Here is a 25,797-nt window from a genome sequence, read left to right on the forward strand (position 1 = left end):
AACTCCTTCCATGCTGGCAAGGGGTCTTGGCTGGTTACTCTGGACCTCAAGGAGGCATACCTGCATGTCCCAATCAGACACAGCTGCAGAAGATACCTCGGATTTCTTGCAGGGCCAGAGCATTATCAATTCTCAGCATTGCTTTTTGGCTTAGCTACTGCGCCCAGAGTATTCTCGAAATGCCTGGCATCAGTAATTGCACATTGCAGACTTCAGGGGATGCAAATATACCCTTACCTGGACGACTGCCTTACACAAGCGGACAGCAAGCAAGCCTTGATAAGAAACTTGGACTATGTCATTCACTTACTACAGGTTTTGGGATACACAGTCAACATTCAAAAATCAAGACTACTGCCATCCCAACAAATAATTTTTCTAGGAGCCAAACTGGGCACAAACTCGCAAATGGCTTTTCTCACAGAAGAAAAACAAGAACAATTACCAGATTACTTCAAAAGCCTAGCAAAGCACACCCAGATGACTGCAAGGAAAATCCTGCAGGCCCTGGGTTTCATGGCATCTTGCATTCTTCTGATCCCACTGGCAAGACTACACATGAGAAAACTACAATGGTACCTAAAAAGTTTATGGTCTCAACACAGCCACAGCTTAGAAGCAATAATTCCACTGATTCCATGTCTACAAAAGGAATTTTTGTGGTGGGCACAAGCAAGCCAGCTAAATAAAGGCATGTTTTTCAACAAACCTCAAGCAAGCCAAACCACTACAACAGACGCCTCAGATCATGGATGGGGGCGCACATCGAGGGCAGATGCATTCAAGGTCAATGGACACCCCGGGAATTACATCTGCACATCAATCAAAAAGAGATGTGGCAGTGATTCATGCAATCGAGGCCTTCGGAAAATTTCTTCAGCAAGGTCATCTGCTAATAGACAGACAACAGCCTGAAACTGAACATACAGTTGCAATCCCAGTTTGTTCCAGGCAAGGACAATGTTCTGGCGGACGGTCTAAGCAGAAACATTATGGATCCGCACGAATGGATGTTGCATCCAGACATTTTTTCACAAATAACTCTTGCATGGGGAAGGCCGGACATAGATTTCTTTGCCTCGCACCTCAATCATCATCTGAAGAAGTTCTGCTCAAGGACACACACCATCCTCAAGCCTGGAGAATGGATGCGCTCTCCTTCAGCTCCAGTTCTCTAACAATCTATGCATTCCCACCTCTACCATTAATGACCAAGGTGTTACTGAAGATCAAAGCAGAACGACCGAAAGGCATTTTCATAGCTCCAGACTGGCCAAGACAACACTGGTATCCATTACTAAGGAGCATAACTCGCACCAAGCCGTGGCCCCTGCCTCAATGGCCTCTGCTTATAACTCAACATAATTACAGGACTGTTCATCCCTGCAAACATTGCAACTGACAGCTTGGAGGACTCCATGACTTCTCCCCATTATTTTTCTCGCCAAAAAAGTTCAAGAGATCTTACTGGAAGCACGCAGACCTTCCACCAGAAAAGCTTACTCAGCCAAATGGAAGAGATTCAGTATCTGGAATGCCAACAAGGGTCAGGATGCATCAGTAATGAGCATCCCACAGATACTAGAATACTTGGCAGAAATGCTTCACAATGGCCTTTCATATTCCTCCATAAAAATACACGCTTCAGCAATTTCAGCAAAATACAACTGTGATCCACCTGTGTTTTCACATCCTTTGCTAAGACGGTTTCTAAGAGGGATAAAGAATATCAAACCTCCAAGAAAACCACCAGTGCCTGCATGGGACCTCAACTTCGTCTTAGAAAAATTAACTCTTCTTCCTTTTGAGCCAGCAACATCTTCAGAATTGCAATTTCTCTCCTGGAAAACAGTTTTCCTGTTGGCAATTACTTCAGCAAGAAGAGTCTCGGAGATACAGGCCCTCATGGCAGTACCTCCATTTCTCATTTTCCATCAGGACAGAGTCTCTTTAAGAACCAATCCTTCATTCATGCCAAAAGTGATATCCAGGGTTTCTCTAAATCAAGCAATTCACCTGCCTACTTTCTTTCCCAATCCTCAAAATAAAGGAGAGAAGCTTCTGCACACTTTGGACATACAAAGACAATTGCGCTACTTACTCGGACAGAACAAAGGCCAACAAAGTCTGAACAACTATTTGTGGCTTACGCTGCTGGAGCACAAGGAAAGGCAATTTCCAAACGAACAATTTCAAAATGGATTGGAAATTGCATCAGATTCTGCTACTCTTTCCATGGAAAAGGTGTGCCAGCCAATATCGGGCCACACTCCACCAGAGCTACAGCCACCTCCACAGCCTTTCTAAGAGGGGTGGCTACAAAGGACATTCTAGAAGCTGCTACATGGAGCTCCGTGCATACATTTTCCAACCATTACAACCTGCCTTTATATTCCAGATCCCGAGCAGGCTTTGCTTCTGCAGTCCTGCAGGGCATTTTAGCTACACCATCCTTATCTTAGATCCTACCACCCCCAGCTTGGCTATGGTATTCAACCCATATGTCAGGACTGCAGTTGCGTTCTTGAAGGACATAGTACAGTTTTGTACCTACCATAAATGTAGATGTCAGATATGCAACTGCAGTCAGGTTTTCCCTCCCTCCTACCCCTCTGTAATTCTCTTTTTGGGTTCACTACCCCTTTTTCTAATTAGCTGGGGATATCTGTTATGGTGTATCTTTTTATTACTGTTGTGCATGTCTGGATTTTTATCCATTCTCTAAATTTAGCCTTCCTTGGAGGGCACCTGGCATCTGGGGCAAGAAACACTGAAGAAGATGGCATCGGCTGATACTTTTCTACCCCGGCCGCTCTGACGTCAGGGAAGAGGTGACATCAGCCGACGCCGGACCCAGACTTTGGAATCCGGCTGAACGAAGGGCTGCCTGAGGCAGGACCATCCATATGTCAGGACTGCAGTTGCATATCTATCGGACATCTACATTTATGATAGGTACAAAACTGTACTTTAGCGGGAACAAGCAGCAATTCAAATACAAAATGTGCTAGAAAAAATCAACCAAGAGGTCCTGGCAGTCCAGATAGAGTCCGGAACTTACTCTGGGTACTTTTTAGTACCAAAGAAAACTGTGGACTGGAGACCAATTTTGTATGTCAGCAACTTAAACAAGTCAGTTCAACACACCCAAGTTTCGGATGGCCATGGTTCAGTCCATGCTCCCTTGTCTGGACAAGGACGACTGGATATGCTGAATAGACCTTCAGGATGCATACTATCACATAGATGAACAGACAATCCAGATAGGTACTTAAGATTCTGTCTGGGAGTCTGTCATTACCAGTTCAGAGCTCTGCCCTTTGGTCAAACCACAGCCCCCCAGGGTGTTCGCCTACTTGAGACTGCAAGCATTTCAGGTGTTTCCATATCTAGACTGGCTCATTACCGCCCCTACCAGGCTTCAATAATTAAGAGCAAGAGATCAGGTTCTCCAGATGTGTTTTCATCTGGGGATAACCATAAACTGACAAGTCTCAACTGGAACCAGCTCGGAATTTGGAATTCCATAGGAGCACTGTTCAGTGCAGTCGATAGCTTCACTGCCTCCCTCAAGAGTTCAGACTATAAGATCATGGGTCAGAAAAATCTACAGTACCAAGATGTCAACCCTCTTGGTCCTTTAAGGTCTAGGGTCAGTGTCAGCGGCAGTAACACCTATTACCTTTAGCCAGATTTTAGATTAGGATTTTACAGTGGATATTTTACCAATCCATGTCAACTCTGATATGAATCACTTGTATATGCAACAGAGATCTTAGGTGGTGGATTCAGTCATATCAGATTCTGAGGCAGACAGTTAATTCTCCCTCAGTTGAAGGCCATAGTGACCACGGACACTTCACATTTGGAATGGGGGGGGTGCTTTCTGGAGAAACCTGTCCAAGGCACTTGGTCCCCCAAAGAGGCCAACTTGCATATCAGTGTCCTAGAGATGACAGCAGTGCTTTTAGCATTGCAGGCCCTTCAGAATGCTCTCCTTTCGGGGGCAATTGCATTTCAAACAGACCTAGTCAGTTTGGTACATCAATAAACAAGTAGGGACCAGATCTTAACCCTTGTGTCGAAGCACTGTGTGACAATGGCTGATCTCATCCAGTTGTTTTCTCATAGCAATGCACATTCCGGAGAAGTCCATCATGATAGCAGACAAAGCTGAGCCAGGTGTATTCTACCTCACGAGTGGTCTCTCAACAGGAACATGACTGAAATTATTTTTCATCTGTGGGGGGCCAGCCTTGCTGTGATTTTTGCTTCTCCCTTAAACAACAAATGGAGCAGCTACTTTGCCCTAATCCCCCCACAGGGGGAATCACCGAGGGATGTTCTAGTTCACGATTGGCCCCCCCGGTTTACTGTATGCCTATCCACCAATTCTGCTCATTCTGAAATTCCTACAGAAAGCGGACATGTTGAAGAGCAAAGTCATCCTTATTGTACCATATTGACCTCGGCAGATTTGGTTCCCCTTTCTTTGACCTCACTTAGGTCACCAACCTTGGATTCTGTATCCCACTCCAGACCTCTTATCTCACCCGGCAGGCTTGATCTGTCCAGACATATCAGACCTCAGGCTGACTGCCTGGGTTCTCCAGTTCCATTAATAGCCAGACAGCCTATGCTCTCTTCCCGTCTGATGCGTACTTTTGTCTTCACATAAGCATTCAACACAAACTCTGTTCCAGTAAGTGGGAAAAAATTGTTTATTGGGCACAACAAAATCATCTTGAACCATTTTCAGGTCCGATACATAACATCCTTGAATTTTTGGCCCTACTTTTTAAAAAGGAGCTAGTTACTCAGCCATTGAAGTTCATTTAGCAGTGATGTTAAACTTTCACATTGAAAGTGAGGGTTCTTCAGTCGCCTGTCAAGTTGTGCAAAGCCTTCTTGCAAAACACACTACGTTTAAGACTCCCTTTTGCAGATCCTGTTCCCCCATGGGATCTCAATCCAGTACTGCAGGCACTTATTCCCCCCTTTGAACCAGCAAAGTGCGACCTTAAATATCTTACTTGGAAAATAGTTTTTCCTAGTAGTCGTTACATTTGCTAGACAAATTTCAGAAATTCGGGCAAAGTCTTTCAAAACCTCCATACTTGATTTCTCACAAGGATAGAGATGCAGTAAGAACCAGTGCAGCCTTTCTTCCCAAGGTGGTGCCAGTCCAATATCAATCAGTCCATCAATTTGCCAGTTTCCCCAAATTTACTAACAAGGGCAAATACATGTTACATTTACTGGTTGTTCAGACAATTGTGTTTACCTGCTTGTTTACTTGGCAGACTTGAAATTGGGAAAACCTGTTGCCAAAGTAACTTTAGCCAAAGGGCTATCTGGTTTGTATCTCATTTATAAAAAATTGTGTGTTACCTTACTGCAACCAGTACGAGCTCGTTCAGTGAGATCCATGGCATTGTCTTCAGTCTCTTTCCAGGACGTCCATATACGCAGCAGCTACTTGGGCTACTTCTCCATTCCTTTGTTACTCATTACAAATTGGATCTGGTCTCCAGAGGTAGAGCATATTTGGTTCAACTGTGCTCAGGAATATCCTTAGTCCACCCAGACTTGCAAGTAGCTGAGAACTCTGTCCCATCAGTTGCGGATAGAACAAAAAATGATATCAGATAAAGAAGTTGTGTATTTACCATAACTTTTCACTGGTGTTGTCCATTTTCATTCTTCCTCAACTCTACCGCACACCAACCCCCCTTATTATTTACAAACTTCTGGAAGAATTAGTTTTTGGAGACATCACTGTCCTTTAGATTAAGCTCCAGATATGGTTGTTTTCTGTATCTAGTACACAACAGTAGTTTCCTTTCTGGTAAGATCAGCAGACTAGATCTGAGGCACTTTTAGGGTTGGTGCATTACAGATAGGTGAAAAACTTTTTTAGTTTTCACGAGCTTTAGCAACAGCCGAGTCTGATCAGAGGATCGGATCCGAACCCCATCAGTTGAATGAAAATGGACAGCACATGGAACATTATGGTAAGTACATAACTTTTATGTAAATACTGTGAGTGCACCACGTATTATTGGGAATAATATTTTTACTGGATAACATTGTTGTCCCTACCTTTTTTAATGTGCTTTATTTGCACATTTTTTTGTATCTTGCTTTAAATTTAAATTTTTAGAGACTCCCTAGAATGCAGGGATGACTGTTGGCTGCTAGAGATATAACATATCACAACTCCGAGGTGCTGATGAGTTGAGCAAGAGGCAAGCAGGATTATTCTGTCTAGGCATTCATCACTGGTGATCACATTTGTTTGTTTGATGCTTGCTGCTGTCTCTTGTACTGAATAGCGAGTAAATTGCAGTCATTGTTTTCTAGTTTTATTGTTTAACTAGAAATCACTACTTTTCTGATTTTTCTTAACTTGAATTCAAATGAATTCCAAATCAGTCATTTGAACTCCCAAACGACTGCATTGGAAACTGATTTCATGATGGTAATTTATTTGTATGTCTGTGTCTGCGCACACTCTGAGATTCCTTCTCGTTATTTTGATGGGAAGATTTTGCGTCTTGCACTGCATTATTTTGATCCGATAATTATTGAGATCCCTTTGGTTATTTTCCTGGGAGATCACATTTTTTGAGGGTGGTAGTAACAGCGCAATATAGACTGCATAGCCTCTTTCAGTTTACAAAGCAGCCCAATTTGTTTTTCTGTGTAGTGTGCGATGTGTGCTGCATTTGTGATCATTGGATCTCTTTGGGTATGTTAGTAACATAATGTTTTTTTTCTAATTCGTTTGTACCAGAGGCTGTCAGACTTCTGCACAAAAGGAGGGATAAAACTAATGTCCAGGGTACGTGTAGTTCTTATGTTAGGGAAATGTATAAGATTCGTGTTCAATTAAAATATGTTCACTGTAACATGCTATGGCAGAACATTGCTAAAGCTGTGGAGTTCTTCAAAACTGTGCTGCAGTGGAATCTGTGAGGACAGAATTGCCATTGTAAGTTTGTGTCTGATCGCCCTAGTTGTTGCTGGTTACCTAGCCATTCAGATAAGTGCCCTGTTGGGGTTTTTTGCTCTTTATATTTGTGGTGGTGTGGGGTTGATTATCCAGAAAGGGTAAATGCTACTGTGCTAGACAGATTCCTCATAAAGATGGTCATGAGCAGTGCTTGTTTTGTTGAGTAGCTTCTCATGACCATACTTCCTGTACTGTTTGTCAGGCTTTTCTTCCAAAGACCTTACATAGTTGTTTTTCATCCCTCACCATTTATCTTGAAAACCAGCATCTAAAGTTAGAGAAACATGCGATGGAAGGTACTTCCTGGTCTGAGAGCTGTCTTTGAAGAAGGCCAAAGAAGTCGGGTCAGATTCTTTGGCTGTGCCTCCTCCACCAGATGTCTCGAGGCTGGTGAAGGGCCCGGAAGATCATCTGGTTTCTGGGCTGGATTCCTTTGCTGCGACCAGTTCAGAGGCCGGCATGGATCCGGCTTCTCGCACATCCTCTGAGGCCTTGCAGATGTCTTCTTCAGATGCTCAGGGGGAAATGTGGCTGATTATCACTGAAGGGCCTTGGGGGAGAGGGCTTCCTCAGATACTGGTTAGGGAGAAAGCCCCGACTATTGATTATCAAGTGTAGGCTGGCATCAGAGCCTTCTACATTTCATAAGGCAGACGTTCTTTTAAAAAAGACGCAAAAGACAAAACTTATTTCTTCTGCTCCCAAGGACCCTCAAAGTGAATGGCAACATTTTACACAGGGTTAGTTTAATGCCCTTACGGCTTTGAATCCTTCTCCGGGCATTTTCTGTCCTGTTTCTCCTTGGTCCTTCCCCCTTCAAAAGGTCTAGGGGTCAGGATTCCTCTGAAGAAGAGGATTCTGATGAGGAATCCCTGGCTTATTCTACCCAGATTCCTTCCCCATTTGGTTCTGAAGGAGTGTGCTAGTCTTGAACCTCCTTTGAGGAAATTTCCTGTGGGGATACCATTGCCAGGATGATGGAATTCTTTAAATGGGATTGTTCCCAAGTTTCTGAAATGCAAAGGAGATGTTATGAACTCCTTCAAATGGAATCTCCTAGACACTGCTGTTCTCCTGTTTTGGCTGCTTTATTGGGAGCCTTTTCTGCATCTCGGGCCCCTGACTCTGCCCCTTGCTCCTTAAAAAAAAAAGCAGGTTTTAAAGTGCCTGACTGCAAATTCCTGTCTCTCCATCTGCTGTCCCTTCAGTGGTTTGTGGCATCCAGCAAGCCTTCTAAATTACTGCCTTCTACCAGACTTCTTCCTTCTGATAGCAGGACTATGGAAAGGCTGGGTAAAAAAGTTTAGACTTCTGCCACCCTAGCCTTTCAGGGCTGTTAATTATTGGACTCCCATGACCAGAGATGTTTTGGCTGTCCTTTTCTCAGGCTTGCCAAGTTATTTCTGACCTTCCTGAGTCTGAGGGAAAAACTTCTGAATTGTCTCTGTTAGGGGCTTCTTCCACGTAGCTAATTATTCCATTAAATGTAGTTATGGTGCAGCAGATGCTGCTTCCTAGGACTGCTGCTTCTGGCTGTGTGTGGAGGAGATATTCCTGACTACGGCTTCAAACTCTGCCTGATGATATTGAGCCTAAGTTAGATGCTCCTCTGGACAACAAATGTTTGGTGCTGCTGCAGCTGTTCAAGTCCCTGCAGAAGAAAGGCAAGGAGTTACAGGACCTAAAACATATATTTGTTTCCCCTGTGCCGAAGCTCCAGAAAAGCTATCCTAATAAAACCGGCTTTTGTTAGAAGGCAGTCTTGTCCTCTTAAAGTCAAGAAGGGTGATAGGAGTGTTCCCCCACCTATGTTTACACAGACCCTTCCTGCTCAGAAGCCTACCTTTCCTGATAAACGGGGTGTCTGACTACCTGATTCTTCCCAGCCACATTCCTGTTTCACATCTTTCTCTCTTCCTGCCTGGTTAAGCATAACCCAGGATTCCTGGGTTCTTTCCATCATTCACCAGGAGTATTTCATGGTTTGGAAATCTGCCCCCCCATGGGTATTCCTCACCCACCTCAGGACCATTTGAGCTCCTTTCTAGAGGTGCTTCAAGGTCTTTTGATTCAGGGAACTAATCAAGAGGTTTCAGCTGCTCAAAGGGGAAAGGAGTTTTATTCCAAAATGTTTTTGGTCCCCAGGAAAAGAGGGCACTTGGAGGCTCATTCTGGATCTTTCTCACCTGAACACTTTTCTTGAAGGTTCCTTCCTTTCAAATGTTATCTCTTCAGACTTTGTTCTGCTTCCTCAGGCTTTTATGGTTTCTCTGCATGTCAAGGATGCTTACCTCTATATCCTTACTCATCCCCTTTTCAGGAAGTTTTTCCATTTCCTCTGCTTCCTGGCATTTTCACTTGTCTGCTTTGCCTTTTGACCTCTCTGCTGCCCCAAGAGTTCTCACCAAATACCTAGCTCCTGTAACTTTTTTGCAGGCTCGAAGGCATTCAGGTGCTTCATTATTTAGATGCGATGCTTATTCAAGCCTCCTCTCCAGAGATTGTTAAACCACCTTCAGTGGGTCATCACTCTGTTGCAAAGCCTGGGGTTCACTTTAATTTTCAAGTCCTTCCTGCTCATGTTATGGGATTGTGTTTTTCTGGTATGTAGGATCCAGTGTGTTCCTATGCTATCATCCCTGCCTCTTCCCAAGGCTTTAACGCTTTCCTTTTTCCAGTCCTCTTCCTCTGGTTTTGATTTCAGCCACGGAATTTCTGAAGGCTTTGGGATTCATGTCATTCACCATCCCTCTGCTTTCCTTCGCCTGATTGCAATTGGGAAATCTTCAGTGGTATCTAAAGTCAGTTTGGCTTCAGCATGCTCATCCTCTAGAGTTTCTAATCAGTGTTCCATGTCTCAAGTTGGAGTTTCATTGGTGGATTCACCAACTGACTTTTAATCCAAGCCTTCCCTGTCAACCCCAGCATCCCTGTCAGGACATGTTTACAAATGCCTCTGACAGTTGGGGGAGCTTCTTTCATAAATCTAAAGGTGCAAAGCCTTTGGTTGTCTCAGCAGCAGCAGGAGTACATTAACTCAAATAGGAGCTCTTTTCACTGTTTTTTTATCCCCTGTTTCTGGGCTCCTAAAGATCTTTACAGACAACACCACAGTGATGTGGTACATCGACAAACAAGGGGGGGGGGGGGCAAGATCCTATCTGCTTTGCAGATTGGCACTTCAGGTTTAGGAGTTAATGATTCAGTACTAAGTCACACTTCAGGCAGTGTACATTCCTTTGTCAGAATTTTGTGGCAGACTCCCTGAGCAGGTTCAAAACACAAGCTCATGAGTGGATAATTCACAGGGATGTGTTTCTGGACATTATCCACCAGTGCGGTATTCCTAAAGTACATCTCTCTGCCTCCCCTCAGAATAGGCAACTTCCTTTATTTTGTGCCTGAACTCTGTTGTCCTCTGGCGTGGAAAGTGGATGACCCATCTTTTTCATGGATGGAGAGGTTTCTTTTTTGCTTCCCTCTCCATTTCATTCCAAAAGTCCATGTGCAGGATAAAACAAGATTCTCCCAAAAAAATTGCTGGTGACTCCCTTTTGGCCCAGACAGCCTTGGGTTCTCTCTTTTGCATTTAGCCAGGGGGGATCATCCCAATTGCAACCCACAGGGTGGATCTTCTCCTCACACAAGGGATCTCTTATCCACCCCCCACTTTCTACTCTTGTCCAAATGGAAGAGGTTTTCTGTTTGATGCATTTCTCATAGCCTGGGCCCACTTACTGTGGATATTCATTTGGTTCTTTTTTGTGTGAATTGCTTAATGCTGGGTTGGCATAGTCTTCTATTAAAGCCCACCTGTCAGTTATTTCTGCTCATCTGCTTTTAACGCCTCCTTTGGGCCTCTAGGTTTGAGGCCAATTTCTTAAAGGCGTCCTTCATATTAGACCTTCCAGGAAGCCTGTTCCTCCTTTCTAGGATCTTAATTTTTTTTTAGCAAAATTGACTCTGGCTCCTTTTGAGCCTGCAGCTTCAGCTTCCTTGCATTATTGTATTTATAAGACTGCTCTTTTGTTAGCCCTTACTTCCACCTGATAGGTGTCTGAGCTGTAAGCCCTTATGACTTTCTTCTTTAGTTTTTTATAAGGATAGTGTCTCTGCATCTCAATCAGTGAATTAATTTGCACATTTTTCCCCTTCTCTATAATTAGCTAGTGAGAAGCCATTGCACACTTTGGATGTGCAGAGTCAACTCCGATTTTATTTGCACAAACCTAAAGATTTTAGAAAATCTGATCAGCTTTTTGATGTTCATGTTTCACTGTTTGCAGTCATCACATTTGGGTTATCTGCTTGCAGTAGCCCTCAGTCGGCCTGATTATCAAAGTCTTGGGTCCTGCGCTGGTTGATGTCTCATCTTCCATGATGTCAGGTAGTCAGGGGTATAAAGCATGTAGCCGATGCCATTACACCAGTCTTTCTTGCTGTGTGGTGCCCAAAGCAGAAGCAGTTCGCAAGTGCCGGTCGGCAGACTCCTGACATTCATTTTAGAGCTTCAGAAGCAGTGTCTTCAACTAAAGCCAAGTACCCCGTTGGGGAAACTTTTTCTTGCTCTAAACAGATGTCAGTAAAAGTCAATAATTGTATTTCTTGTGGAAAGCAAATACCTCAAAGAATTTCATTCTTACTGTATTCCTTGCCTAGGGCCTGACCATGACGCACCTCGCTGTCGGTTTTGTGCCTTATTTAAGCAACAAATTATTAGTTGTCTGTATATTTACGCTTCCAAATATTTTGGTACTCTGTTCAATTATCCAGATATGTCTTCGGTAAGCCATCCGACTACCGACATTCCAAAAAAAAATGCAAAGATAGACAGGCCGCCTAGGTCCAAAGCTGCTGACGATCCTTCTCCTAAGCCAGTCGCCAGTTTGCTGGTACTCTGTGAGGTGCATTCGCAGCCCCTGATACCCGCTACTTCAGATTCGCAGGCCTCTACTGAGACCCATTCGGAGTCCGGTATGCTGCGAGATGCTTCAACTGTGGAACCTGTGGATGTCTCTACTTTGGATGGGTCCGGAGCCGCTGTCCAGGCACCAGCTTCTGAGGGTGTATTCAGGCCTACTGACTTGCATATTAAACCAATGCCATCTTCTTCAAGGCGTAAAACTCTAACCATGCCTAGAAAACTGATGGCCAGACCGCATAGGCCTCTATTCCTAAAAAACAAATAAGAATGGCTGAAGACCTTATTACTTTAATCAGGGGAAGCCAACCTTCCCCCTCTGAGACCTAGGACTGAATTTGCTTATGATACTTCTGACCAGGATTCTGAAATTTGTTTCCTCTGATGACCAGGATTTACCCTTCTCTACCTATGAGGATTCTGATGCAGAGGACTCTATTCCCTCTGCTTCCCCTCCAGAGGATTTCTCTTTTGGTGAAACCTTGCATACTCTTAGGGAGCATTTTCGTTGGGAACTCCAGGATTTCTCTGATTCTAAAAAGAGACTTGGGGATTTCTTATTCCTGCCCCAGCACAGGCTTTTAGCTATCCCTCCTGTACTAGACATTGTTGATGCCTTTTTGGAATCTAGTTTGGCCTCTGACTCTACCTCCTGCTCCCAGAAAACCTGATAGATATTATACAGGGTTCCTAACTCTCACAAGTTCCTTTTCAAAAATCCTACTGCGGATCCCGAGACCATTTCACAGGGACCCAAGGGCATTAAGGCTACTACTGCCCAAAATCCTACCCCCCTGATAGAGACTCCAGAGCGCTGGATAGATGGGGTAAGAAGGTAAACACTTCTGCAACCGTGGCCATTAGGGCCTTAAATTGCCAGTTTCATATGTTAAAGTATCACCAGCATATTATTGGATTGCTTAAACAGAAAATGATGTTGATTCCTGATTGTGCTGAAAATAAGGATTTACAGGATTTAATGCATTCTGCTAAACAGGTTGGAAAACATACTTTGCAATGTGGTTTTGATTCACTAGAGGCATCTTGCAAGGCTGCGGTCACTGGGTCCATACTTAGAAGGCATGCTTGGCCTAAGGAGCAATCCTTGCCAGATCATGTTAAATCTGAATTGCTGGATGCTCCCTTAAATCAGGACCGCCTGTTTGGCAACAAAGCAGAAGAAGTTCTTAAAAAGATGGAGGAAAAGGCTAAATCTATGCAAACTGTTAAAGATTTCCTACAAGTACAGCCTCCAAGATTTAGTAGGCATTAGCCCTCTAAGAATTGGTCCTTTCCTGCCTCTTCCAGACCTTCAGTCAAAGCCCAGAACCAGCAGAACACCCAGGCTTCAGACCCAGGGTACGCACAGGACTAAGCAGTGGGGGGCTTCCACTTCCAAATCAGGGAGTAGTAAGACTCCCCCTATGGTAAACTGTCTCCATAACTTCACTTTAAAACTTCCAAGCACTTCTCAACTGACTGCTCCTTTAGGGGGAAAGATTGCTCTGCAGGCAAAAAAACTGAGGACTCATTTCCCAGGATAAATGGGTTTTTAAATAGTTTCCCCAAGGATACAGATTTCACTTCCACACGTTACCAACGCCAAACGGTTGGCCAGATCTACCCCCAAATCAGTGGGCAGAGGCTCAAAAGTAAGTACTCTCTCTTTTAAGCATAAAGGCTATTCAAACTGTACCAGAAGAGGAAAAGGACAAGGTTTCTACTCAAGACTTTTCCTGGTACCCAGAAAAGACAACTCATGGCATCCTATCCTGGACCTTTCTATTATAAACACCTTTTTGGTGATTCCAAAATTCAAGATGCTAACTCTTCACCAGTTGCTTCCTATCCTAGGCAAAGATGCCTGGTTGGCAACACTGGATTTAAAGGAAGCCTACCTGCACATCCTAATCAGGGAATCTTGGAGAAGATACCTACGCTTCAAAGCAGGCTACATGCACTATCAGTTCTCTGCACTAACCTTTGGCTTATCTACTGCGCCCAGGGTATTCACAAACTGCCTAGCTCCAGTCATTGCATTTTGCAGGCAAAGAAATATTCAAATATACCCATACCTGAACGATTGTCTAATTCAGGCAGAAAGCCAGGACTTACTTTTGAATCCTCCGGCATTTGTACAAAAGGTGCTAACTTGTCTGGGGTACACTGTAAACGAAAATAAATCACATCTGGTACCCTTTTAGCAAATTATATTCTGGGAGCAAGCTTGAACACGCCAGAGAAACAAATTCATTTGACAATTTGCTTCAAACTAGTGGCCACAAAAAATGTGTCATCTGCAAGGCATATACAGCAAGCCTTTGGGTTCATGGCCTTTTGCATTCTACTAATTCCATATGCAAGACTGCATATGAGGAAACTACAATGGTATTTAAAAAGCCTATGGTGTCAACATTCTCTAGATCTGGAAGCAATGATTCCTATCATACCTTGCCTATGGTTAGAATTCCTGTGGTGGGCAGAGGCCTGCCACCAAAACAAAGGACTACCATTCACTCAACCCCCCTGCCGCCCAAACCCTAACAGATGTATCAGACTATGCGTGGGTGGGTTCACCTGGCAGGGAAGTGCATTCAGGGCAAAAGGAACCCAAGTCAAATCTACCTGTATCAATCAAAAAGAAATGTTAGCTGTACAGAATGCTCTTGACAGCCTTCAAGGACCACATTCTTCTGGGACAATTAATGGTAAAGACTGACAGCACCACTGTTTATATAGTACATAAACAAGCAGGGGGTACCCATTCTTATCCCCTCTGCAGAATAGCCATGGCTCTGTGGAACGCAGCCTTGAGCTGCCAAGTGCATCTACAGGCTCAGTTCCTACCAGGAAAACTAAATACACTGGCAGACTAAGCAGAAGTCTCATGGACCCACATGAGTGGAAACTGGAACCAAAGACTTTCAACATGTTGATAAATGGGGGAACCCAGATATAAACCTGTTTGCCCCCCCCCCCCAGAACTACCAATTGGACAGATTCTGCACAAGGACTCCCCACAAACGAGCTTGAAAAGTGGATGCTCTGTCCTTCAGCTAGAAAAATCTGTCTTGTTTATGCCTCTCCTCCTCTGCCTCTCCTCTCCAAAGTACTACTAAAGATCAAACAGGACAAACCAAGGATGATACTGACTGCACCAGACTGGCCACGCCAACACTGGTACCCCCTCTTGGGCAGTGTCACTGCTAGCCCCATGGCACCTGCGTCAGACCCCTACCTTGCTGTCTCAGTAGGAGAGACAGATTCTGCACCCCCCCCAGCTTCAAACCCTGAACCTGGCAGCCTGTCTAATTTACCTAATCTTTCCTTTACCCCATCCCTTAGTAAACAAGTGTTGGATGTCATTTTGGAGGCAAGGAGGCCTAGTACTAGAAAATCTTATGCTGAAAGATGGAAAAGATTCTGTGCCTGGAACCAAACTCGAGGGATGGCCACAGCAGCGCCCAATTTACCTCATATTCTTCAATAGTTAACTGAGATGCTTCACAGTGGCCTTTCCTTTTCCTCCTCCAAAATTTATGCCTCAGCCATTTCATCTCATTACAACACAGAACCACCCCTAGATCATTAGGTTTGGCAGTTTCCAAGCAGACTTTCCTCTTGGATTTCTAAAGCCATTTCTGTTTTGTTCTTTTCATTGTAAGAGCCTTCCTTCTGCTGTTAAGGCTCATTGTACTAGGGCTGTGGCTTCTGGTGATTTTTTTTTTTTTTTTCAAGGGTTTGGATACTAATTCTACCCTTGAGGGAGCTGTCCAGTCTTCATTGCATAACTTTACTATGCATTACAAGTTGGATGTCATATCCAGGGCTAGAGCTGGTTTTGCTAGGGCCATTCTTAATGGGCTCTTTGAAGGCTCTGTGTTGGCCCTTCCTCCTCCTCCCTGTCTTCCTGAGCTTTTGCACTCTTCCTCAGTGTTAAGAATACTGCAACAGTGAACTGGAAGGATATAGTATAATTGTGTAAAATCTTACTAAAACAGTAAATGTCGTCCTCTTCATTGTTGCAGTATTTGCTCCCTCTGTCCTCACCCTGTTTTTTTGTCCCTCTGGATGTGTTACTCTTTGGTATCTTAGGGTTGGGTTCCTCCTGGGGCTCTCCGTTCTAAGGGTGTTGCATCTAGACGTCACCTTTATGCCCTATGCCTTGCACAGGGGAGAGTACGTGTGTCGTATGGCATATCGATAACTTAAAGGCTTTGGTATACTGGCTGGATGTCAGGCCAACCTTGGCAGTGGATCCCTCATATTAAAAATACTGCAACAGTGAAAAGGATCTGCTGTTATGGTAAGATTTTACACAATTGTACTTTTTCTCCAGTTTACCTGTAGGTAAACTGTGTGTGTAGTTTGTGCATCATCTGATAGACCTGCCTTTTCAAAGGCAGTGTTAACGTGTATGCGAGTGAAAAATCGGTGCGCCTGGCTCATTAGCAATGTGAGCGTGCAAAAAACCCCCCCATCGGATTTGTATGTGGGCATACATACTCAGTATTGCTGAGCACAAAGGTCCCACCACCAGGTGCTTGAAGTAATTTTCCAGTACTGGCACACTAGTGCAGGCTAAGGGATTGAGGTTCTGGAGACTAACTCCAGAATGTGTTGTCCTTTGGAGGAGATGTTAAGTTGAGGACCCATCTGCCATATTTGGTGTTGTTTCAAGTGGATACAAAAGATGTCATGACACTTTTTGATAAAAGGGGGAAGTTCCCTGATGCCCTGGCCAAATTTCTCCTCCTGAGTATGAATACTTCCTCTGGTTTCTCCTGAAGAGTCCTCTGGTCTAAATATTTAACTCTTCTGGGAAGCAGTAAAATAAAACAATTTACTTTAAAAATAAGGAAAAGGTGTTGGATAACATCTAGCCTCTCAGAGCTTTTGGGCACTTGGCAATCCTCCACACCTCAGACTGTGCAAGTCTGTTTCCCATGGACCCTACGTAATGTAAAACCATCCCTTCTCAGTCATGCACATTGTGTTGAGAGCTAGAAACAAAGTGGTTGATGTTTCTTTAACTTTCCTCACATTAAAGCCTTTGGAGTGATGCACAGAGCATAGCTTGCATGGAGGTCTCTGGATAGTGTGAGAGTTATCTGTAGGAGAAAGTGGATAATGGGGTGACAGTGCAGTGTAGATAATTTGGGGGTGAGGCAGCAGCACTAGACCTTGGAGTGTAAATTGAAAAAAGTCTACACCGGTTGATATGGCTGATACAAGATGTATGCTTTTACATGTAAAGGCACTGTTTTACACACCACTCTGACATCAAGTTGAAGCACTTCAAAAAAAAAAAAAAAAGGCATACTACCTTTTGAAGTCAGCCTTACAGTTATGTAACATTTCATTGATGACAGATGAGTAAGGTTGAATACTGACTTGTATTATCCACTGTCAGGACATAAGGAAAGCAGTTTACATACACATCGTCACATACAGGCATACATGTGTGTAGTATGAGCTCGCTACATCAGCAGTTTTCCACCCATTCATTACCAGTCGCAGGTCACTTTAGGCACTTGTCATCCACCCCACCCACTGACCGTCTTAAATGCCTCATGCTCACACACTTGCAGAACCACTCTCAAACTACACATCTCAGTGCACATCCAGGGTTAATAGCCAGCACTGTGGTGTAAAGTGGTAAAGCCCTGACTATGCCCCAGGTGACCTGTGTTCAGTTAGCATCTCTAGGATTTGAGATGCTGACAGGGAAGTTGGGGGGAGTAGGTAGACTGAGGAAAGCAGGAGACACTGTATTCTGTTGCTCCTCAGCAGTGAGGGAGGAAAGTGAAGCAGACAAAATAAATTGACAGTTTGTGCAGGCTAAAGTAGTTTCACTTCTCTGCAGTGATTCCCATTTGAAATGCTTAGGTTCACACCACTGTTTAATGGAGTATTTTCTACACTGTCCATTACACCAGCTTGCTTTGTATGAACTGTGTAGGACTTTGTACAGTGCAAGTATCCAAAAGGAGTTGCACAGCAGGTAATTTATAGGGTTCACTAGTATAGCCATGCCACTGACAGTCACATTTAACTCTGCCAGAGAAACTTACTGTTTAGTAGCCACTGAGCTGCACATCCAGGCAACTAGAGACTTTATGAATCACAGTAAGGGTCACTGAGTATGCAGGTAGGTCACTCTGCAGCAACTTGTGGAGTGCTGACCCAGGTTTTCATCAGCCATGCAGCTTTCTGTCTGCTACGTTGTAGCCTTTGACCTTAAGCAATGCTTTTTACCTCGTTTGGTGATTTTTTTTTTTTAATCTGTTTCCAGCTAAAGTTTGTGAAGTCAGTGTATTAAAAAATGATAGGGGGGTTGGTAAATACCTTAATCATTACCTGTAGTCCATGAGATGAAAGGTACAGCCAGTCAAGTGCAGAGGAGGTTGTAGAGTTTCACATTTTCCCTCAACATGTCAGGCACTACATTCCTTGTGTGGTCCTGACTTGGTCATTGACTACAGCAGCGAAGGTGGCTTTAGGAACGGTGAATACAGGGATAGTCTAGGATGGCTGTAAATCAGTCCTTTGTACAAGGCAATTCAGTCAACTTGGTTTAAAGACCAAGTAGGTCAGTGGCCCTTTTTCTTGAACATAGTGCTTTCTCATTTTTTCATGTCTTCTTATTACACTGTTGGTATGCGACAGCTTGCAGAATTTCTTCTGTTTTCTTTTTTCTAGGATCAGATCATTATTACGGGTTATGAGAGAAATGCTTTGGCAGCACGTGATGCCATAATGAAGATTGTTGGTGAACTAGAAGAAATGATTTCTGAGGATATTAGTTTGGACCAGAGAGTACATGCTAGAGTCATTGGAGCACGAGGCAAAGCTATACGTAAGATCATGGATGAGTACAAAGTAAGTATTGCCTAAAACTTCTAGTAAATGTTAGCATTTATTAATTCTTTGCAAGTATAATTGCTTACCAGCTCTGGATGCTACTATTACAGATAGTCTAGGCAGCCCCCCTCTCCAGACCTGCACTGACCTCTTACTCCAATCCCCTCTGGCCTATCCCTTTAACTTTCCCCTGTACAGCTAGTCAAACAAGGACGGTCTGGGGTGCAGTAAAGGCTAATCTGTGAGACACAGACAAGTTATTAGGAAAAGTAGTCTTAGAACTTGTCTTAAACAGCTGATTGCAAGTAGATACTGCCTTCTCTTCAGTCCTTTTCACTGCCAACTTTGATAAATGTGCAGGTCTGCCAGTGATAAAGTATGGTTAATAGGCTATGATGAAGCAGACAAGGAATTAATGCACTATCTGTGACTGTGTAAATGGCAGTTTGCAAAAAGTCTTGACTTTCCTCAATTCCTCCCAACCCCCCTCCCAACTCCTTTGCAAATAAACATCCCATCACACCACTACTACTTCTTCTTTTGGCTTTTCCCGGTTAGGGGTCGCCACAGTGGATCACCTGTCCACTCATGATTGGCAGTGGAGTTTTACAGTGTCAAGTTGCCAGCCTGGCGCCCAACCTTCCACAGAAGGCACGCACTCACACCTTGAGCCAATTTAGTGTGTCAAATCCACCTGCAGCATGTCTTTGGGATGTGGGAGGAAACCGGACCACCCGGAGGAAACCCACGCGACCACAGGGAGGATATGCATACTCCGCACAGAAGGCACCCCAGCCGAGGATCGAACCAGAGAACCTCTTGCTGTGAAGAGACAGTGCGAACCACTACACCACCATGGCTGCCCATCCCAGCACACCACTAAGATACAGAAAACTGGTCAGTGCACCCCAAAAGCTGTGCAGCAAGCTGTGAGGAATACTTCCCACCAGCATTAAGTGGGTAGTCTCCTCTGTTATGTTTCTTGGCTTTCTACTAAAGGTCTGAACTCTGTCCATTTGGAGCAGAAGGTTAAGGCCATGGGCTGCTAAAAATCAATACATTAGTCTTGTAGTCTAGGGCTTGATTCCCTCATCCTCTGCCTGCCTGCTGTGTGACTGAGTAAATCCCTTAACCAGGCAGTGCTCCTTGGTTGACCTTATAAAGAGGTTTATGCATAGTAGTTTTAACGAGTTAGCAGCTGAATAAAATTTAAAAGAAAACTCTGATTAAAAGTATTGTCTTTGAATGGAAAAAAATAACCATTTTTGTCTCCTCAGTAGTAAGGTGATCTTTAGTCATAAAAGCTCGCACCTATAACTCTAACACGCAGTTGATTTTACAGTGCTGCTGCCAAAGAAAGATACTGATTTTCTTTTTTCATATCCAAACGTGACACAGGTTGATATCCGCTTTCCTCAGAATGGTGCTCCAGATCCCAACTGCGTCACTGTGACTGGCCTCCCAGAAAACGTGGATGAAGCCATTGACCACCTCCTAAATTTGGAGGAGGAATATGTGAGTACTTTAGTGATTAATGGTTTGTATGCTTGCCTAAGTATAGGAACAGAGTAATAAATGCTATCTGTTGTGGCCCATGGGAAAAATAAGTGCTCTGATTTAGCTTCTGACATCCAAGTACTGGACTGTGATACTAAAAGTAAAGGAAAACAAAACACATTCTTCCACAGTTTTGAATTGGCCACTTATACTTAGGCATTTATTGAGAACTGGGGTGATGTGGTGGTAAGTGGTCTTACAGTAGAATTTTGAGCAAGCTTCTGTCTGTCAGCCTCGATTCGAAAGCCCCAGCTGTAGGACGTTACAGTAGTTGGAAGGAGACTAGAGCACATAAATGGGTAGGGAGATCTGTAGATGGAGTAGGGTATTTAAGGGCAGTGTTCCTAAGATGGAAGCTAGAGGATTTGACGGCTGCTGATTTTTGGTTTGTTAGCATCAAATTGTCCATGACCACCTTAAGGTAATGCACTGTAGACATGAATTGTAGCTTATTTCAGCAGATTGAGTCAAATGGTTGAGAATACCCAAAGGTAGAATGAGTGCCTATAGTCACTGTTTTGGAAGTGTTGAGTTAAAGGTGTTTATTGAACACGTGGGTATGGGGTGTATTCCATATCCTAAGCTAAATGGTTGACAACTGAGATTCATGAAGGAGTAACAGTATTGCAGTTTAGTTGATTAAATGTCTCCCAGAAGCAGCCCAGGTATGCTGTTCTATGGAACATCATAGTCATAAGGTAGGAAATTGAGGAATTGACCTGAGACCAGTGTTTTCATCCAGTAAGGAAGAAGACAAACCACTTCTAGGCTAAGATGGGTATTCTGAAGTAGTGTTCCAGTTGGTCAACCAAAAACTGAGTGGTTTGATGCTGGGAGAGATCAGGAAGCATCAGTACAGATCTTATTGCCTCATGGCTGATTGAAAATGGTAATTGCTGTCTACGAGCTGCACCTTCAGTTGTGCAGACATTATTTTCTCAAGAACTTTGTCCACAAAAGGAAGGCTTTAGACTGGACTGTAATTGTCCAGATCTTTCTGATTTAACCCTGCCTTGCTCAGGGCTGGAGTAATCAAGGTCTCTTTTAGCTGGGGTGAAAATGTTTTGCCTTCAAGAGAGGCAAGGGCAGTTGAATAATGAACTGTGTTCAGGGCTTCCAGGTATGCTGATCTACATCTAATGTGATATGGACTGAGGTGTTACTTGGTTGAGATTTAGAACAATGAGAAAATTATATCTATATACATATAAAAATGACAGTTAATACCCATTTACCTGCACTAAACAATGGTGAAATATTAATGTAGCTGAGTTCGCAATTGTGTAAGCTTTAAGGTGAAATCTTTCAAATCCTTGCACATAGCATGGATTTGGAATTAATGCAAATAAGAACTATCAATATTTGATGCCTTGAGACGTCAGTAGGAGTCAACTGCAGATGCACTAGGTGTCACTCTGATATAATGAGTTAAGATGTTCATTGCACCTCCCTATTGCAGTAATCTCACTTGGGTTTTCCTGGTCTTCAGTAACCCAGGGACAGCCCAAATACTAGAGACCTTTTCCCATCCCCCACTCTGCCAAACACCCTCCTCTGTGGCAGTAGTGTAAAGGGTCACTGGCCAGAGTAGTTTCATTTTCTAGCCCATCTGAGTCTGATGCACCAACAATTTGCAGTAAGCTAAGTACCCCATTGGGGAAAAAACTTTGGGTAACTTGAATTTTGGTAGCTGTTGGGCAAATCTGTTTAGTGTGAAAACCTGATTTCCCCAATGGGGGTCCAACACAGTGCTTGGTCTGCATGCATTTGTCCCCAGTGCATGCACTTCAACTCTTGTACATTTAAGTGTAGAGCAGTGTTTTGCAGGAAGTATTTAGAGCAGCACAGAGGGCATCCTGACCCATGCCCACTATGAAGTCTGGAGTCAAGGTGATCTCCCATGCAAATTAACAATTGTCCTAGAGATGAGTGCTGGAGGACTGGATAACACCCTTTCTACGTCACAGTCCTAGGCTAGTGATAGTTGAAAAAGGTGACAGTTCCCTCAGACCTCCCACACTGCTAAAGCCTCTGGTGAGACAAACTGCAGTGTTTACTTAACTGTTGACATCTGCTTGGGTAGGTTATACCCAGGCATTACTAAGAGGAATGCCAGAGTCCTTAATTGTGTCCTGATGACAGGCCCATAGGGGACCAGATCAAGTTGCTGCCACCCACCAAAGACCTGAGGCCCAGCTGCTTGACTGTATACCCAAGTTCAAGCCCAAGCTGATGAAGACTTAAGACTCTTCATTGACTTGCCATAGCTGCTTTAGGCTGCAGTTTCTTCCCCCATTTTTTTAATCAGGCTTACAGAAAGAACTAATTCAGGCTTGTGAAGTTTCTCGTGGAATTCGTGAGATCCAGGCAATTAGATCCTGGAAGCACCCTGCCTCAAATATCTCCTGTAAAAAGAAAAAGGGCCTCTCACTCAGGAGTCTTCAGATGTCCTTCCTTGGATCACTGTTGCAGTATTCCAAACTGTTGGTTATGTCAGATAGCCTGGACAGCTGGCTGGGTTACCAAAGCCTTTCATAGTCAACGTTATGACCCAAACTCATGAGTGCAAGGGTACAGAAGTGGACGCGAGTGTAAAAAAACCTCTTTGTCTTGCCACCAGTCTGAAAGCAGGTCTTGCGCCAGTTGATCTTTTCTACGTGTGGTCATTGGTAGTGTTGGGCAAGACTGGTTCAGATGAATTCCCCTTTGGGGAATCTTCCTTGTCATTAGTGTTGGTGTTTGGTACTTTGTTAGATGTTGACTAGGAGGGAAAGTGTGATTGTGGTCTGTAGATTACCTACAATGATCTCCATTCCATTGTGTGCATTGCTTAAGCTAAGGACGCCATCATAAGAATTGTATGATTTGTCATTCCTTCATAACCAAAACCTTATGGACATGACCTTCTTCCCTCAACACCCTACTGGGAAACCCAGCACCTTAAGCACTTTGCCCAAGGTAGAATGGTACCCAATTCAGATGTCCCATCTATCCCAAAGAAGAAACTTGAGTCTTAGGCCCAACTTTATTCCTGGCCAGTCAGCCTTGGATGTATGAACAAAAATTAAGCTAGAGCACTCATGTCAGTACGCAGCACACCAGTTTATTTGGAAAAATCAAATTCAAACCGTAAGAGTGTTGGTTCCATACAAGGTAGAACTTCAGATAAAAATCACATACTTAAACGCTTAAGTATTCATTCAGTTCAAGTCACATGCCAAAATTATGCCTTAAAGTTGCATCATAAAAAGTCAAAAACGTATATATACAAAACCAGTGCACTCATAAATGTGTGTTGTATTAAATATTGACAATTTAAAAATGTAATTTTTTAAAAACAAAAATTCACTAAAGTATCATCTTTCCAGTGCTTTTAATTTTAGAACTGGAGCATTGGAACCATGCTCATTAAGTCATGGCCACCTATGTGACCCCCCAGTGCAATTACCAAAGTAATTCCCTTCTCTCAAAATGCAACTGCTATGGTCCACCCCTTAGGTACTGAACTTGTTCTCACTACCAATTTAAAATGACGTATAGGGAACTTCTTAATTTGCTGAAGGTTAGAACAGGTTAAGCAGTGCTTAACAGGTGGACCATGACAGTTGCATTTAGAGAGAAGGGAATTATTTTGGCAATTTAATTGCGCTTATGGTTAGAATTTGATTTTTCTGAATTGGTGTGCTGTGGATTGACATGAGCAGGCTAGCTTCATTTTTGTGTTTTTTTTCCTGGTTTGTTGGTGTCATGTTTAACAATCTTGGATGTACCTGCTGAGGCCTCAGAACATGTGATGCACCTGATGCCTTCTCAGATGCCCACTATAGTGACCCCACTGGAAGCTGGTATGGTGCTAGAGGTTCACAAGTGTGAAATGACTGCTACTGGTAAGGGAGAACCCCATATAATTATCTCCAAAAGACGCAAAGGTATCCTGCAAATTTTAGTTGATGAAATGCCAAGGTCTCCTATTGAGGTATGTTAATGGTCGGAACTTCCATGTCTTCTGTAACTGGACATATTTGGTCAATGTTGAGTTTCATGCCACTGAGGATAACTGGCAGCAGTTATGAAAGTCTGACATGGATGGGTCTTTAGAAGGCAGCAGGTTAAAATTGCTTATTGGTTCATGAATTGGTATGTCATGCAATCTGAATTTAAAGGCGATGGTTCCGATGCATTTTTGAAAGAACAGTGTGCTGCCATGTTACCACTGGAGCAGTATATAGCAAAGGTTGATATTTAAGTCTTGAATTGGTGTGTCCATATGTGTTTTGCATAGAAATTGCAGGACAATGCTAGAAGGCATGCTGTATAGCTATTTTGGGGTCTTGAAAGGTTGACACCGACTGTTTGGGGGTTGTGAAAACCAAGGTTTGCAGATTATCTGTGTCTATATGGACAAAACTTGTTTTTTTAATGTTGCTTCACCTTGACAAACCTGCTTAGCCCTCTGGCGGTTCTCACCTTGTTGTTGATTGTACTCCCCAGATCTTCCATTTGCTGCTTTCCAGGCTACCCCTCACACAAGTTCTATTGCTGCCTGGGCCCACTGACTACTCGGGAAGTCTGCCTTGCTGTTTGACAGACAATTTATATAACCTGTATTAAATGCTTTATTTAATTTACAGCTTTATGTGAATTATCTGCACAGTAGCTGAGACTGTTTATACTTGAACAGATGATATAAAAAGTCTGATTCATGTGTGAAACTTGCTTGAGTACATTTTTTCTTTCCTTTAGACAAGTTTGCCCAATTGGTTGAATATTTACTTCAGTGTCATTTTAGTGCTGGGTGTTAGCATTGTAGTTTGTGTATTATCGGTTTGTTTCAGCTGTTTATATATTGGTCTGTACCGAGTATTTACTAGTTAAGATGTATGCAGGAGGGTCCCTAGTCTGATTCTCTGATGGGGTGTCTTCTGTGCAGAGTCTGCATGTCCTTCCTGTTTGTGTGGGTTTAATCAGGTGCTCCAGTTTCCTCCCACATTTCAAGGACAATGCAGTAGGTGGCTGGACACACTGAATTTGGCCATAGGTGAGTGTGCAAGTGTGTAGTGTTAGAGCAGCAGCTCTCATAGGGCTATCCATCTGGTGGTGTAAACCTTGGCTCTAGATTGTCACTTAAGTGGCACCCCGACTCCATGAGTAAAAATAGAAATAAAAAGGGATGTCTTTCTGTACACATGTTGCAGTATACATAACAGTGTGGAGTTGCTGCCTGCAGTGCTGCCTTCCAGCCAGTATACAAAAGTCTTTGCTTCAGGAGGCTGTGTAACATCCCTTGTCAGGGCCATAAACTAACGTAGGGTATAAAGGTGACGTCTGCATGCACCCTCAGAATTTTCCTGCTGCAGTGAATGCCGGTCTCCTGTTCGCCGCTTCCAAAAGCAGATCACGTTTTCTGACGACAATTAAGTCTCCAGACCAGATGACCGTT

General features: G+C 43.5%; 1 protein-coding gene across 1 annotated transcript in view; it reads left to right on the forward strand.

Moving 5' to 3' along the window:
* Positions 1-25,797, forward strand: part of LOC122801243 (high density lipoprotein binding protein) — a 1,918,659-nt gene that overhangs the window by 1,618,766 nt on the left and 274,096 nt on the right. Inside the window, exons 25-26 of the mRNA XM_044070795.1 lie at positions 18,639-18,818; positions 20,199-20,315. Of these exons, the coding sequence (XP_043926730.1) occupies positions 18,639-18,818; positions 20,199-20,315 (297 nt within the window). The remainder of the gene's footprint in view (positions 1-18,638; positions 18,819-20,198; positions 20,316-25,797) is intronic.

This window comes from Protopterus annectens, chromosome 4.part1 (assembly GCF_019279795.1).
Source record: "Protopterus annectens isolate FY-2018-M chromosome 4.part1, PAN1.0, whole genome shotgun sequence".
Taxonomy (NCBI): domain Eukaryota; kingdom Metazoa; phylum Chordata; order Ceratodontiformes; family Protopteridae; genus Protopterus; species Protopterus annectens.